We start from the raw sequence: 16,137 nt of genomic DNA on the forward strand, positions 1-16,137 counted from the left end.
TGGGGAAAAAACAGAAAAAAGTATAAAGAAAAGAAGAAAGAGAGAAAAAGAAAAAAAAGTTAAATGAACTTGGAATTGTTTCAGCACTGAAGATCTCCAGTCCAGATCTTCGGCATCTACTGCCTATACTGAAATTGGAATGTTCCTTATCCCTACAGCCAGGCCACTCCCACACAGTCTCAGAACAAAAACTCCATCAGGCTCTCTTCTGAAAGGGAGTTATCTAAATTCTCCCTCCCATCTCCATCCACATTTTCCCTCAGGCTTACCTGGTCTTTACAGAGTGCATTCAAATTGTGTAGGGATTGAATGATGAGGACATTTCTAAAAGTTAGATTGAAATGAGTATTATTTGCTTCCCCTCTGTTTCTAGCGCAGATCATTTTGACTCACATGCTTCCTGTATTAGTTCCCTTCCCAATCCCATCTTTGGAGCAGATATCCCACCCTGAGCCTGTCATCCTTGGCATCAATGGAGTCACAATGCTGACCATCCAATGCCAGCCTTTAGACCCAGTTCTTAGGTTCAGTCTTTTTGGCTCCGCTCTGTAACACTGATCTCAGTCTTGGATCCATCCACAACATCAACATTGTTACTTCTGTATTTTGTGATGGTTATATCCACTTCATTGGGGATTGACATGGAGCTGATGCAGGAGTCTTTGATGCTGAGTGACTTCAGATCAGCCTTTAAGGCCTTTAAGAGGATGATGCCCTTAACTTTGGTAAAGACAACTGAACTTCCACAGGCATCTGTTCCATCATTTGGCACCCTACCCTTTATTCAGAAGTTAAACCTTCTCATCATTCTTCTCACAGGCAGAGCAGGCTTGAAAGCCTCAAAGAGCCTCTTCCACAGGCTCAGGTTGAGTTCTCTGGAGAGTCAGATGAGTTTCTCATGGGATATTCCCAGGAAAAGTAAATGCAAAAGGAGTCCCATCGGTTCCCCTACAGAGTTTATCTCACACGTGGATTTGGATGATGAGAAGCTTCACCAAATTCTCATGCAGCAGATGCCAAATCCTCAAATTGATGTATCAGAGGGGGTATTAGTTCATTGACCCACTCTTTCAGGCTAAAAAAGTTTGTTTAAGGCTTTCCAGATTGCATCCTCTGCCTCTTGGGTGGAAGCCCCTTTTGTGAAAGGATAGGCAGCAGAACTGGAATAAGGCCGTCTGGTCAAGTGTATTATTATAGCAGCGGCCACCAAGAGAGAGCTGTCAGATAATGTAATGGCTATTTATTTACCATATAAGGAATGTCATACAATGCAGAGGGTGGGAAAGCATGCAAACACCTTGGGCATGCTTACCCTGAAGCTATTAGATTGTCACCCACATGAGCCACTTTTAGAAAGACATTGCAGGATAAGCTTTGGACTCTCTGAGGAAGCTGTCCACTCTCAGTTCTGGGAAACAAGTTGGAACTCATGTGGCCATGATGCTGCATATTTCTACAAGCCTCATGAGGCCCTTACACAATGCAGCCAGTGGAGCATAACCATGAGATGTCATGTCTGGCTTTATCTTTGTTATTTCAAGGACAACTTTAAAACTTCTTTCATCAGTGCCCCTTGTGATGGATCCTCATTTAGACCCAAAGTTAAAATTGCTGAAAAGTGAGCAGGAAGGAAAGGCACTGTCTTTCTTTGGAATTATTCCCTCGAAGGGGAATCAGAAAGGATCCAGAAATATCAGTGTCAGTCCTTTGACTTCTCTTATGACAGAAGTGGCCCCTTAAATTGCCAGCCCAGGGGCAAAGGTGGTTTGCAAAACCAGGGATTCATAGATCCCTAATCAGAGAGTCAATGTCAGTGTACCTGAAGGCTTGCCTGGCTGCTCCCCTATGGAGGCAGTTAAGGGCCAATAACCTCCTCATTCAGATGTGTTGATGGCTGTCATGCAGGACAGCTGGGTGAAGAGAATCATATCCATAGGCTGGTTATCTTGCAGGACAGTTGGGTGAAAAAAAATCATATCCATAGGATATGCAATAGCCTTTTCTTACCTGCCCCACCTATAGTCTCTGGCATTTTCAGTTATTACAAACCACCAAAGTAGAGTAGCAAAGTGAAAAATCACTACTGTTTTTTTTTTTTTTTTTAGGGGGGGGGTCTGAGAGCCCACCACACCAGACAGGGTTCAGAATATATTCAAAGAAGAACAGCCACCTCAGGCCAATTCTAGATCTAAGCAGTTTAAATGAATATATTACAAAGAACTATTTCAGGCTAGTCATGGTGCAAGCAGTATTACCTGGTGTGAAGGCAAGTAACCTGATATGCTCAACAGACTTGGTAACCAAATAAAAAACAACCAAATGCAGAAAATGAAGAGGAGGACTTCTGTTGCACCAGAAATACAAACGTTATTGAATGTTGAGTGCTTTCGTCCGTAAAAATGTAACAGGACTTCTTCAGAGCAATTTTAATACACATCCACTTCTCTTTTTATTCTTCTTTGAACACCAATTAATCAATTAAATACTTAAAAAAAAAATAAATACTTAAAGTTGAAAAACAATGTACAACTTTATAAATATTCAACACGATGTAAACTTAAGTGGTACATTTTGTATGTGTTTTAAGTATTTAATTGTTTAATTGGTGTTCAAAGAAGGATAAAAAGGGAAGTGGGTATGTATTAAAATTGTTTTTATGCTCATCAGACTGCCTAGATGATTATTGTACTCAAAATTGCAAAGAAGTCAAGGAGGTTTCTATGCTTCTGGCAGGAAGCCAATTATGCCCTGCCTTTCCATCTCACTACAGCCCACCCTACAGGTGTTCTGGTGCATGGCAGTAGTCACAGCCAGTTTGCAACTCAAAGGGTCCATGTTTTCCCATATCTGGATGATTGGCTCCTTGTTGATATATCAATAGAATCCCTTATTGCTGCCAGAAATTACTTGCTTTGGATTTACCTTACACTAGGCATCTCCATGAATCATGACAATGATTATAGGCTGCTGTCAGGACACAACAGCTTGCACATTGAAAGTTTCAAGTGACTGACTGCACTCGCTAAGAACAGTGATTTTCGCTCTTCTAGAGCACCTTTCACCTCCAATCTTTCTGGTCCTGAACTTCTTCCATAATTCAGGTTCCTCATGCTGTCCTTTACATTTACTGTTCATTAAAGATACAGTGGTCCCAACTTTCTAATTTCTTTAACACTTTCTTTGGGGTAACACAAGTTTGCAGGTGACAGCTGTCCTAGTGGATGGAGTCCCCTACACTTCCTATGGTAAGATAATTTATTCTGCCTACAACAGTGGCAGCAATAACCACAGATGCCTTCTCTCTGGGCTGGGGGTGGCATTACAAGGGAAGAATGGACCAAGGACGATGAGCAGACTTGAAGGCTGCTGTTCACATCAATGTCTGGTAGATAAGGGCAGTTTTTCTAGCATGGTTGACCTTTCAGGACTACTGCCCTCTGGGGTGATCTCCATACAGTAAGACAACATATTGGTAGTATGATATCTATCAGTAAGCAAGGAGGAGCCAAGTCTTCCTCCCTTTGCAGAGAAGTCTTATGAGTGTGGCAGTGTGGGCGATAGCTTCATGCCATTTTCTTACAGCACATTCCAAGGAAAGCCATCTGTATACTGGATAAACTTAGCAGGTTTGTTCTGATGTCTCACAAGTGGTCTTTCAATCCTACAGTAGCACAGCTCATCTTCAGCTGCTGTGGCCAGTCTCACTATGATCTTTTTACCTCCCTTTCCAACATAAGATGCAGCAGCTACTTCAGCTTCATCCCTTCAAAGGGACAGCCACTGAGAGATGCTGTACTCTGTGGCTCTCTTGACTCCTTCACGCCTTTCCTCACTAACCTTAAAAACTATGTTTCTTCAGAAAACCTCTCCTTGCAAAGTGACAGTAATCTTCACTGCCCTGTTCTGGCCCAGACAAATGTGGTTCTCCCTGATAAGGCCTCATCTCACAAAGCAACCATGGCTAATGAGTCTGCAACTGGACCTTTTATCCCACCCATCTGACCAGCCTTACCTCATTTCCCCTCTTCATTGTTTGATACTGGCTTTAGCTACTCTCTGATAAAAGACCAGGTGACAGCCATTTCAAATGTTCATATTTGCTTCCCTTCAACCTCAGTTGCAGCTTATAAATTATGCAAAGCCTTCTTCGAAGGGACTTTCCTGTTGTCTCTCCCAGTCAAGTATTCCACGCAACCTTGGGAACTCATTTTTGTACTACAGACATTGACACAATCTGCATTTGAGCTAACATCTGTAGACCTAAAATACTTTTCATGGAAAACCCTGTTTCTCCTTGCTATCTCTTCAATAAGTAGGGTTTTGGAACTGCTGATGCTATTGTCTACCCCCCCTTATGTAGTGTTGCATAAAGATTGAGTTTCGATAACTAATACTTCAGATATCCCAAAAGTGTCCTTTGAACACAGTCTTAACCAGGTTATTAACTTACCTATGCCCTTTCCAAACTATACTAACACATGAGAATACCTACCTTGTATATTAGATGTCCACAGACAACTGTGTTTTTGTCTCTACAGAACAAAGACTGTAAACAAAAATCCTCAATTGTTTGTTGTTTTCACTGCTTCCAGAATAGGCCAAAAATATGTAAAATAACCTTATACAGATGGCTCTCTGATTGCATTTCCTTTACGTACTTTTCTAGATACAAGTCATAACCACCCAAACCAAATTTAGTCCAGCAAATCTGTTTCTGCATCAACAAAATTCTTCACTTGGGCTACCGTGCATATATCGCCTAAGTATTGCAAATGGAAAATGATCTCCAGATCAAGAGCTTCATTTAGCATGATCATCCTCAAAGATATCCTTTCATAATTTCACACAGGGAAATAAGGAGCTTGGGATTCTATCTCATGATTCAAACTGGGTCCTGATGGAGAGATGAAAAGTCAGCAAGCAAAGGAGCGTAGTAATGCTGAAATTGAATTCATCCTCAAGTGTTGGTGAGTACCTTCTCGAGGTGGACCATGTTTCTCACAAAATTTCACTAAGGCGATACTATAGACTATAATTATATAGCATATATCATGGACAGAAGCAAATCAAAAATAAAAAAAGATAGCTGGGTGCACAAGACCCAGGATAAAAAAGTTCCCAATCCTGGTAGGTTCACTGGTGCCAGGGCTGGAAAAAATGAGAGTGTAGAATCCTCAAAATATGGAAACAATCCTACAATGGAGCCAGGCAGGCTCAGGGGGAGGATGCCCCCCCCCCTGTTGTAGAAGGAAGTAGTAGTCCACAAAAACTGATTGGCCAAAGAAGAGCCATAAAGACTATTGAGTATAAGAAAGAAATTATGAATTGTTACTATTATGTAAAAAGCCCAGAATTTCCAGACACAAGATATACAAAATGATTAATGGAGAAATTAGAGGAAAGAAAAATACTTCCGCAGGAAAAACTGTCACAAGCTTCAAATAAGAGTTTGCTTTCATTAATAAAACAGATTTTTGAAAAACAGTATATAGTTCAGGAAACCTTGATCTCTTTGGAAAAAGAAGCCTCTGAGGAGGTGAGAAAATATAAACAACAAAACCTAGAGATATTTGAAAAATATAAAAAAAATATGGACATGGGAAAGAAAGAGAGATTTGATATGGTGCAATATTTATGCAAAGGAGAAAGCCAAGTTAACTAATGTACAGAAAGCAGTTTCAAAGATATTCAAAGAAAAATGCAGGCAAAGGCATCCAGGTATGGAAATTTCACAATAAAAAGACTAAAAGCACAAAAGTTTAATGTAGAAAAGATTATTAGTAAAGTAGAAGTTAAAGAAATAGAAGTTGAAGTTATGGAGTACCTATGAAGTGAAGGATTTAATGTAGAAGGTCTAAAACAGACTACATCACAGCATGATGGAGTGAGTCCCCAGAATAAGGAAAAGCAAGATCATCGGGAGACATGTGAAGAAGATATATGGACTGAGGAAAGGAAAAGAGATTTAATATGGTGTAATATTTATGCAAAGGAGAAAGCAAAACTAACTAATACAAAAGAGCAGCACCAATGATATTTGAAGAAAAATATAGGCAAAGGAATCCAGATATGGAAAACTTTACAATCCAAAAAATAAGAAGACTAAGAGGAAAAGTAGAAAAAGAGATTAGTAATGGAGAAGTCAAAGAAACAGAAATTGAGGTAATTGAACAGCTGCAAAGAGAAGGATTCAGTGTAGAAAATCAAATGCAGAAAGCACCACAACAGGATAGAGCAATGGATATCTAAATTAAGGGGAAACCAGTGGAACAGGAAGCAACAGGTCAGGTGCCATATCAAGATATTTTGGAGCCTTCCACAGGAAACCAGTATAAAAGTTCACTTGAAGCTAGACAGGAAGGAAAGGAACAGGAAACTGTGGAAACTCTAATGCAGTCAATGTTGAGGAATGATAGGCCAGTGAGTTTCCATATGACAAAACAACAGATGACACAGGATGAAATTGAAGAGAATATGCCACAAGAAGATGTTATAGAACTTTCTGTAGAATACCCGCAGGAAATGGAAAACAAGGGATGTGCCCTCAGTATGGAAGAAAGGGAGTTAAGAGAAGTGTTACCTGATTTAATAGACAAAGACATATATATCAAGATCAATGAGAGAAATAGACTGCAGAAGGTTAAACCCCAGAAGTCAGAAGCTTGATAAAACAAATGAACACAGTAATTAGGACTGTCCATAAAGATCCATGCGATATAACAGAAGTAAACAGAATATATTACTGTGCTGCTAAATTAATAACTGATAAAATTCTATTACAGGAACATAGGCTAGCAAGGGAAAAGGGGGGGTGAAAGCGAATACCATTATGGAAATATTGAATAGAGAAAACTATAAAGCAGCTAAGACAAGAAAGTGTCATTGTTAGAAGGTTATAGAAGAGGGAACAGATCAACAAAAATATTAAGAAAGATAGATGTGATAAAAGCAGTGAGCAGTATTAGAACAGACCAGGATCTGTTATGCACTATTGGAGTTAACAAACTAAAAATTTCAAAACAGGCGAAAAGACTCAGAAGATACGAAGATAAATATAAGGGAAAAGCCGAAATAAGTTATTTACTGATAACCCAAAAAAGTTTTATAGACAATTGGGAAATAAGGTAAAAGGAATTGATAGACCGCCAAAAAAAGAGGAAGTAGATACATTTTGGAGAAGTATCTATGAAGATCCTGTGGAACATAAAGATGCTAAATGGATAGAAGTAGTAAAATAAAGAAGTTTAAAGGTACAGGATATGAAATGGGATGAAATAACAGCCAGAGAGATTGAAACAAAGGTGAGAAAAGCCTCTAATTGGAAAACCCCAGGCCCAGATGCAGTACCTAACTTTTGGCTTAAAGTATTAACTGCTTTACACGAGGATCTAGCCATGAGTAAGAACTCTTTATATACACACCCCAAACAGGCACCGCACTGGTTAACAATAGGAAAAACAATGCTCTTACTTAAGAGTGAACCTGGAAGCTACCCTAAAAATTATAGACCAATAACTTGTCTTCCGACGACGTGTGAACTATACACGGGGATTGACGCCGACAGAGTTTATAGTCATTTAGAAGAAAACTCAATTATGGCAGTAGAACAAAAGGGCAATAAAAGAAAGTCATATGGAACAAAGGATCATGTGTTGTTAAATAAAGTTATAGTGGAGAACTGTAAGAAAGGGAAGAATCTTAAGTATGGCATGGATTGACTATAAAAAAGCATTTGATAGTATCCCACATTCATAGATAAGAGTGCTTAAAAATGTATAAGGTACATCCTACACTGATTGATTACATTACAGTAACCATGAAACAGTGGCAGACTACTTTGCAATTAAGCCATGATAAAGGACAGATTATTATCCCAGGGATAAAAATCCAAAGGGGGATATTCCAGGGTGACTAACTGTCATCATTGCTATTTTGCATTGCCATTAATCCATTAAGCTGTTTACTTAACAGCTTAGGTCATGGCTATAATTTGGCTTCTAGAAAACAATAAAGTCTAATGACTTCTCATCTTCTCTTTGTCGATTTAAAATTGTATAGCTCATCAGATGAGGAACTGAAAGCACAGTTGCAGGTTGTCAAAACTTTTTCAGATGATATCGGAATGTCATTTGGTCTTGATAAATGTGCAAAAGCAACCTTTAAAAAAGGAAAATTGCAACACCAGGAAAACATCAGTTTGGGACAAGAATGTGATGTAAAAGAACTTGAGCAGGAGGGGGTATATAAATACTTGGGAATTGATGAAGGATCAGCAATAAAACATAAACAAATGCGAATAAAGCTTAGTAAGGAGTACTTTAGAAGACTTAAATTAATCCTGAAAACAGCATTGACTCCTAGGAATAAGATCCAAGCTATAAATCAATTTGCTCTTCCTGTCCTAACTTATAGTTTTGGAGTGATTGACTGGTCCCAAAAAAGTGTTGGATAGATTGGCTATTAAAACAAGAAGGATGCTTCATGCTCACCAAATGATTTATAAAAATCAGTGTATACCAAGATTATATATTCCTCGTTCTGAAGGAGGGATGGACCTCCTTGAAATTGATTACATGTATAGGTCTGCAATCGTGGGACTCCACACATATCTACTGACCTCACAAGATCCAAATGTGGTGAAAGTTTTGAAACATGAGAAGAATAAATCTAAGATGACATCTCTGCTTAATTTAGCAGAAGCATATCGACTTCAAGCAGGAATGGCAGTCACACCAGAAGTGGATAAAAACCAGGCAGCAACTGAATGTGCTAAAAAACAAAAGAAAGAATATAAGGTGAAAGACCAGATGAGAAGGCAAGAAATGTGGAAAAAAACATAAATATAGTTGCAAGTATAGAAAACTTCTGGCAGAACCTCATGTTGATCAAGACCGAACGCAGGAATGGTTAAGGAGAGGTGAATTTACATCAAGAAATGAAAGGTTAATATTGGCAGCCCAAGGTAGTGGGCTACATACATGCTGGTTTACTAAGTCCATTGAACATGTGGGAGAAACAGACATATGTAGGTTTTGTGGAACCAAATTGGAAACAGTCACACACCGTATTGCTGGTTGCAACTCTCTAATGGCAGAGGGACTGTATACTGAAAGGCATAATAATGTGGCGAGATTGTTACACTGGAGATTGTGCAAACATTATCGTATCAAAGTGGCTGAAAAACACTGGAAGCATGAGCCACAGAGTATCATAGAAAACGATGAAGTTTACATCACATGGGATCACACAATACCAATAGTCCAAAAGATAGATGCTAGAAAACCAGATATAGTGGTCCAAGAAAGAAGACAAGAGTAGCATTGATCATTGAAATCGCCACACCTAGTGACTACAGTGTCTTGTGTACCGAGAGACACAAAGTCATAAAATACCTCGCTCTGCAGGCAGAAAAGAGAGCCATGTGGAAGAAAGACACCCAGAGAGTACCAATAGTAGTAGGAGCAACTGGTCTTATTAAAATGCATTTACAGTCGTATTTAGATATGTTACAAATTCATGTAACACCATACGAATTGCAGGAGGAGTCATTACTGGGCGCATTGCGGGTGCTGCAAAGAGCACTTTTGGCTAACATCAAAGAGTGAAACAATACTAATTTCATGAACTTTAATCGTACTTTGACTTAGGAAATGTGGTCCATTCCCGTCATGGTATTAGAAACCCAAAAGACTTGGAGAAATTAAAAAAGACAGATGGTATGAAGTCGGATACCGATGTTATATATTTACCAAACTGCTGTATCTTTTCATCTCTATCCATCCAGTCTGACAACCTGCCACCCACCAAACTGTCACTTTGATTCAGGGAGACCAGGTAGACCTACCTGAAGTCTTTCCTCCTCCACCACATTAATTTATCATATTCCAGTAGTTCTCTCTCTCTAGGTGCCCAGCATATTTGATCTGAGGGAGGATAAGGGGGTGGGTGCATCATGGAAGTTTTTGAAGGAGATCAAGGCTTGGAGCACCATTAAGTGGAGATGTTGACTCACATTTTACGTAATAACCTAATGATGATGAATTGAAAATTAGAGTATTTTTTGACATTAAATACTAGTGCATCTAATACCATGATTAACACTTTATATGAATTTGTCCATAGTATTGGCTAATATATATTTTCAAGATTTATGTATAAACAGAAAGGTGTTACTATGGGCATGCCAGTGGCTAATACATATGTAAATATAGAAGACACAAGTGATTTTTAATAGTAAGAGTTGTTTTTTTCCTCCTTATTTTCTATAGAAGATTTCTAGATGGCATATTTATTTTGTGGGACTGTGAAAAGGGCGAGGTAGATGAGTTAATTAATAATTTGACATCAACCACTAATTATTTAAGATTTAAAAAGACCTGTTCCCTCAGTAGTATGAATTTCTTGGATATACATATAAGCAAGAAGGAAGATGATGCAATAGATAGGATGATATACAATAAAGATGTAAAAAAGAATACATACTTAAGTAACACTAAGATGTACCTTCCTTTTATGTTCAGCAATATAGTTAGAGGTCAAATGTTGAAAGTCTCTAATCGTTAATTTAATACCAAGGAGATTAGTTTTAATGTGTTGTCATTAATTATTAACTTACAACAGAGGAGGCCTGACAATCGCAAGTTACAAGAACAGAAAGTCATTATCAGAGCATGAGACATTAACTAGACCTGCATTTTCAAATCAGAATGGGAACACTCAAGCAAATATTGGCCAAAATGCTTTTAAGGCTGGTGTTCAGAATAACTTCATGGTTATGTTAATATATAATATACACACCAGTTTTCTAAAGAATCTGATTTATAAACACTGGCACATTCTGATTTTGAGAATTTAAGAAAAGTGTTACCCACAAGGCCCTATCTTGTGATACAAAAGGTCACATAATTTAAAACTGCTACCCATCAATAAAGATCAGCAGCACTGTATACACTGTAAGCAGAGTCAGTGAAGGGGAAATATTTCCAATGTAATGAGTGTGTTTTTTGTAAACATTATGAAAGTTGACAGATTTATATATCCTGTAACCTTTCGAGAGTTCCGCACAAGACAATTTGTAGATTGTAATTTTTATATTATCATCTTCTATTTAGCTAAATGTAAAATATGTCCAGCATTTTATGTGGGCAAATCCAATCACAAGTTAAAAGATCAAATCTGTAGTCATTTGTCTGATAAAAGACAAAGAGTTGACTCAAATGCATTATTCAAACACATTAATGGTGTGAGCGACACACATCAGTTTCACTTTATGGTGTTACAGGTAGTGTTATTAAATAACGGGGTGGTGATCTGATAGCTAGAACAGAATACATGGAGTGCCAGTGGATTACTAGACTTAGATCACATGTTTATGCAGGTTTACATAAGATGATAAATGTTAAAGCAGTGTTCTAAAGACTATGAAATGTAAATTTGTCTGTCTTTGGATATACACACTATGCTTACTTTCAATGATTTAATTAAGATTGGTAGTATGTGTAAGAAAGTGAAGTTGAAATATGTATTGTTTTATGTGTAGTGTGTATAAATTATTTGATTATGTAACCAGTAATAATGCAACATGATTACTGTTTGAGTTTTTAACTGAGATGTGATTGTTGCAGGCATTATGTCACCAGAGGAAGGATTTGCAAAAGCTGTGTTCAACTATTGTGATTGGCTGGAATTTTACTCCTTAAATCTGCATTATTTAACCTTTGTGTTACAGGAACTGGTCAATTTTCACTTTACAACACTAGTATAGTAGGGTTGCTAGATCACATCCAAAATGTATTTCTTTCCCTAAAGTCGGATTGGGCAGGTTAGGGATGAAAAAAGATCTAGCATTATGGTTAGTATGCAACTTCTGTAAACACACATCCTCACCAGGGCTTCATCTGCAAGTGAAGCAAATCCCTAAAATTTGATATAAATAGCTGAATGCATGTTTTAAATGGTTTGCCCTGTTTCAAAATGCATTTACTTAATAGTAGAGTATAAGAAACACAGTGCATGCATAATTACAATAGAATTTGATATGGTGTGATAGCCACATGAAAAGTAAAACTGGGAAAAAAAATTAAACGTATATAAAAATGAAAAGAAGATAAGCTTCTTTGGAGTGTAACCAACTGTGTAAGAGTTGTGCTTTATAGCTGTAGCAGCACAGTTCACAAGTAGAATAAATGGGACACAAGTATATAAATGAAAGATAGAGCAAGTATAAATAAAGGAAATTATGCAGATATATTTAGTTGTTATTGAACCCTGGGCTAATAGCTGATTCTAGTAAATAAGTCCATGAACATTTTCTGTCCAAAGTACCTGGAAAATATGAAAAAGAACATTGCGAATTTAGTGCATTTTATGTCTAGATAGGCACTTGTACTGTGTGTCTTAGACTAAGGGTATAGTTGTATTTCCCCGTTTGTGTGTGATACATTGTAGTATTTGCCCACACAGAAGGCATCACTGGGATATGTAGCTAGACAGATTACAGAAATGCAAGTGATCAGTTGTTTAATGTGGAAGTTACAGTTTGAATTGACAGTATTAAACCCCTTTGCGTTACACACAAACTGACAAAAAGAATGAAAACATGAAGCACACCCAGAAGGCTTGGGGTGAATCTGTCCTGGTTCTACCAGAGTAAGTTTTGCATGTAACCGTTGTTTCAGGTTCTTGCCATGTTGATAATTAGTCCTAGAACTTAGTGAATAGTACATCTGTTGATTTAATGTTGAACCAGAGCATATACTGTACCATTGTTTAAACAATACATTATGAAAGGGCTTACTGTCTGCGTCACAGAAAATAACTCTAGGTAGCATTTAGTTTATGGCTTAAGTCACAGAACACAAATTCTGGTATGGATTTTGTTGTAACAATGAACCAACCGGGCATGCTGGCAGCTCCTAATCAGTAAATATATCAGTTCCCAAAGTAAGAACAAGTTAAATTAACAGTGGGCTCTCCTGTAAAAACATATATTTGGAGCTACACTCCAAACAGTATGTTGTCCCTGGTCTAATTATCTAAGTTTTTGTTAGTGTAGATAGAAGTAAATGTACCCTAATTGCCGTTATAGATTCCTATAATAAAAAAGGAACTAGTGCTCCGGTAATTTCATTTTGTCGTTTGCCTAATTACCATACCAACTTTTAACATTCACTTAAAGTCGTATTGTGCTAACCTTCCTTCATTCTTCATCTGTTGCTTAATCATTGACAGGGACATATTTCTCATTTTTTTCAACCTGCAAAGGCATAACTTCATTCTGCCTATGATGATATGATGCGTCACAGACGCACACTTTTCATGCGTCTTACAGTACTGTCTTCTGTGACAGATGGTTGACACAAAAAAACTCTGTCTGTAATGTGTTGAATGTCTTTCATTTCTTTGTATTGAATTTCAGCCATTTTCAAACATTTTTTCAGAACCTTGCTTTGCTATGTAGAGATTTGTTTATCCTTCTCCTAGTCATGTTGTTATGCATCTTTGTAGATATTTAAGCTCACCTGCACATTACAGTATATGTGATTAAGGTGTGTTCTGTTAGGAATATGTTTACTAGTCAGTAAGACAAGTCTTTGATCATCTAGATAACAATAAAATGCTTTACAGTTTCCTCCAAGCCTCTTCATCATGGAGAATTATTTTGTCAGCTAAGTATACACAGCATCTCCACCCATAAGAGTCAGCCATCTCTTGCCATGCTAAAGGAATTTTGGCACTAGATGTCACTACCAGCTTGACTGCACATGGGGCTACGGCCTGACTTTTCCATTATGTGGAAGATTGATTTTTGCTTTTAAACATGGCATCATGCATAGTGATACTACAAGGAGCCACTGGTGGAGTATGAGAGCAGCCAGCCTGTGTTTTCATTTTATAAAATCCATTTAATTCTTCAGCATGCTTTGCATTTCTCTTCTCTAAAGCTTCTGGAAGGAGCATCAGCAGAACAACGTGAGAATCTGGGAGTGACCAATCCTAACTACTATTACTACCTCAATCAGAATGAAGTGTATAAGGTGGATGACATAAATGACAAGAAGGACTTCTTTGAAACTCTGGTGAGTACTACCTTACATTTTGTCCAGTTGTTAGTTTTGCTTACTTGGACAGAGTACTTTGCTTCTCAGACTGTGTTACTGTATTTTCTCCACAGAATGCTATGGAAGTTATTGGCATTCCTGAGGACACACAGGCAATGGTTTTGCAAATAGTTGCAGGAATTCTTCACCTGGGAAATATCAACTTTCAGGAGTCTGGAAATGTTGCAGTGGTGGAGAGTGAAGACTGTGAGTTTATACATTTTTGTAGTTTGTATATTTGATACTTCATGTGCTAAGTTTAGCTAAATACATCGTGTTTTTTTGTTTGTTTTTTGTGCTCTGGTTGAGTGCATCTGGTAATGGATTTTACTGCATATGTAACTCTTTTTGATTATTTAGGTGTTAGTAAAATCTTTTGCAGTTTCGTCACAGCACCCTGGTACTTTAGCTTTTCATGTTTAGGGGGAGCCAGAAACTATCCCAGCACCCTCTGGGCATAAGGCATGGAACTAATCCTGAATGGGATGGCAGTCCATCACAAGACACATACACATATCTATAGAATGGCGATAGTTTCTTATCGTGTAATACTATTTACCATTTTATAGTCCTGTGAATGGAACAGATTTAGTTACCTTGCTGTAGATTGTATTTATTGGACTCAAAAGTGTCTGTACATTGCTCTCAGTACTGTTGTTTCATTCATACATAAAGTTCCCTCAGCTTTTTAAAACTGTGCCATAGTCCTTTAATACTTACGTTCTTTTGGTTTACATCTATGTAATGAACGCCATGAAGTTAAGGATTTGTTGTTTACTGATACCAGCACATTCTTCACCACAGGTCTGAAGTATGCCATGGGGTACTGCTGCTGCTAAATAAACTACATACTCATTTCATGTTATCTGTCAGCAGGGCAGATTTCTGTAGTGAGGGTTTTGTTAACTGCAGGGTCTTTTACTTTCTAGTGACAGTTACATCACCCTAGAGGTAGGGTGCATACAGTGTGGTGTATCCAGCTTTGTCCCTGATTATTGGTCTCTGTTATGGTAGAACAGAATTTCTGTTTCCATTAGGTTCCCCTTTGAGTCAGTGATAAGGATTGATTATAAGAGAAATAGAAAAGGCAGACAAGGTTAAGAAAGAATACTGATTGGCTAACAGAGAAGCTAAGACCGCAATCACAATCACAAAGAACAAGGCTTTGTGTTTATCTGACTGTCTTTGACACTGTTCTGTCAGCTAATTATAAGTAGCCAGTGTGTGTCTTACCCTACATGTAATGTGGTCATATACAGGAGTATTAGGAAGGTTTTAGGGAAATGTACTCACAAGCGAGGAGAGTGTGTTCAGCAGATGGAAAGAGTACTTTGAGGGACTGATGAAGAGAATGAGAGAGAGAGAAGGTTGGATGATGTGGGGATAGTGAATCAGGAAATGCAATGGATTAGCAAGGAGGAAGTAAAGGATAGCTATGAAGAGGATGAAGAATGGAAAGTCTGGTCCAGATGACATACCCGTGGAAGCACAGAGGTGTTTAGGCAAAATGGCAGTGGTGTTTTTAACCAGATTGTTTAATGAAGTCTCGGAAAGTGAGAGGATGTCTGAAAAGTGAAGAAAGTGTTTCCGTACCGATTTTTTAAGAATAAGGGTGATATGCAGAGCTGTAGTAACTACAGAAGGATAAAACTGATCTGTCACAGCATGAAGTTATGGGAAAGAGTAGTAGAGGCTAGGTTAAGAAGGGAGGTGATGATTAGTGATCAGCAGTATGGTTTCATGCTGGGAAAGAGCACTACAGATGCAAAGTTTGCTCTGAGAGTGTTGATGGAGAAGTACAGAGAAGTTAGAAGGAGTTGCATTGTGTCTTTGTGGACTTAGAGAAAGCATATGACAGGGTGCCTAAAGAAGAGTTGTGGTATTGTATGAGGAAGTCAGGAGTGGCAGAGAAGAATGTAAGAGTGGTACAGGATATGTACAAGGATAGTGTGCCAAGGGTGAGATCTGAGGTGGAAATGACTGATGTGTTTAAGATCGAGGTGAGATTACATCAAGGATCAGCTCTGAGCCCTTTCTT

General features: G+C 38.1%; 1 protein-coding gene across 1 annotated transcript in view; it reads left to right on the top strand.

The window, feature by feature from the left end:
* The window catches only part of LOC122808363 (unconventional myosin-Ie-like), a gene marked incomplete in the record, with an annotated part of 1,223,059 nt that overhangs the window by 354,706 nt on the left and 852,216 nt on the right, over nucleotides 1-16,137 (top strand). Inside the window, 2 exon segments of the mRNA XM_044079330.1 lie at nucleotides 13,944-14,078; nucleotides 14,174-14,306. Of these exon segments, the coding sequence (XP_043935265.1) occupies nucleotides 13,944-14,078; nucleotides 14,174-14,306 (268 nt within the window).

The sequence above is a fragment of the Protopterus annectens genome, chromosome 8.part0 (assembly GCF_019279795.1).
Source record: "Protopterus annectens isolate FY-2018-M chromosome 8.part0, PAN1.0, whole genome shotgun sequence".
NCBI classification, from domain to species: domain Eukaryota; kingdom Metazoa; phylum Chordata; order Ceratodontiformes; family Protopteridae; genus Protopterus; species Protopterus annectens.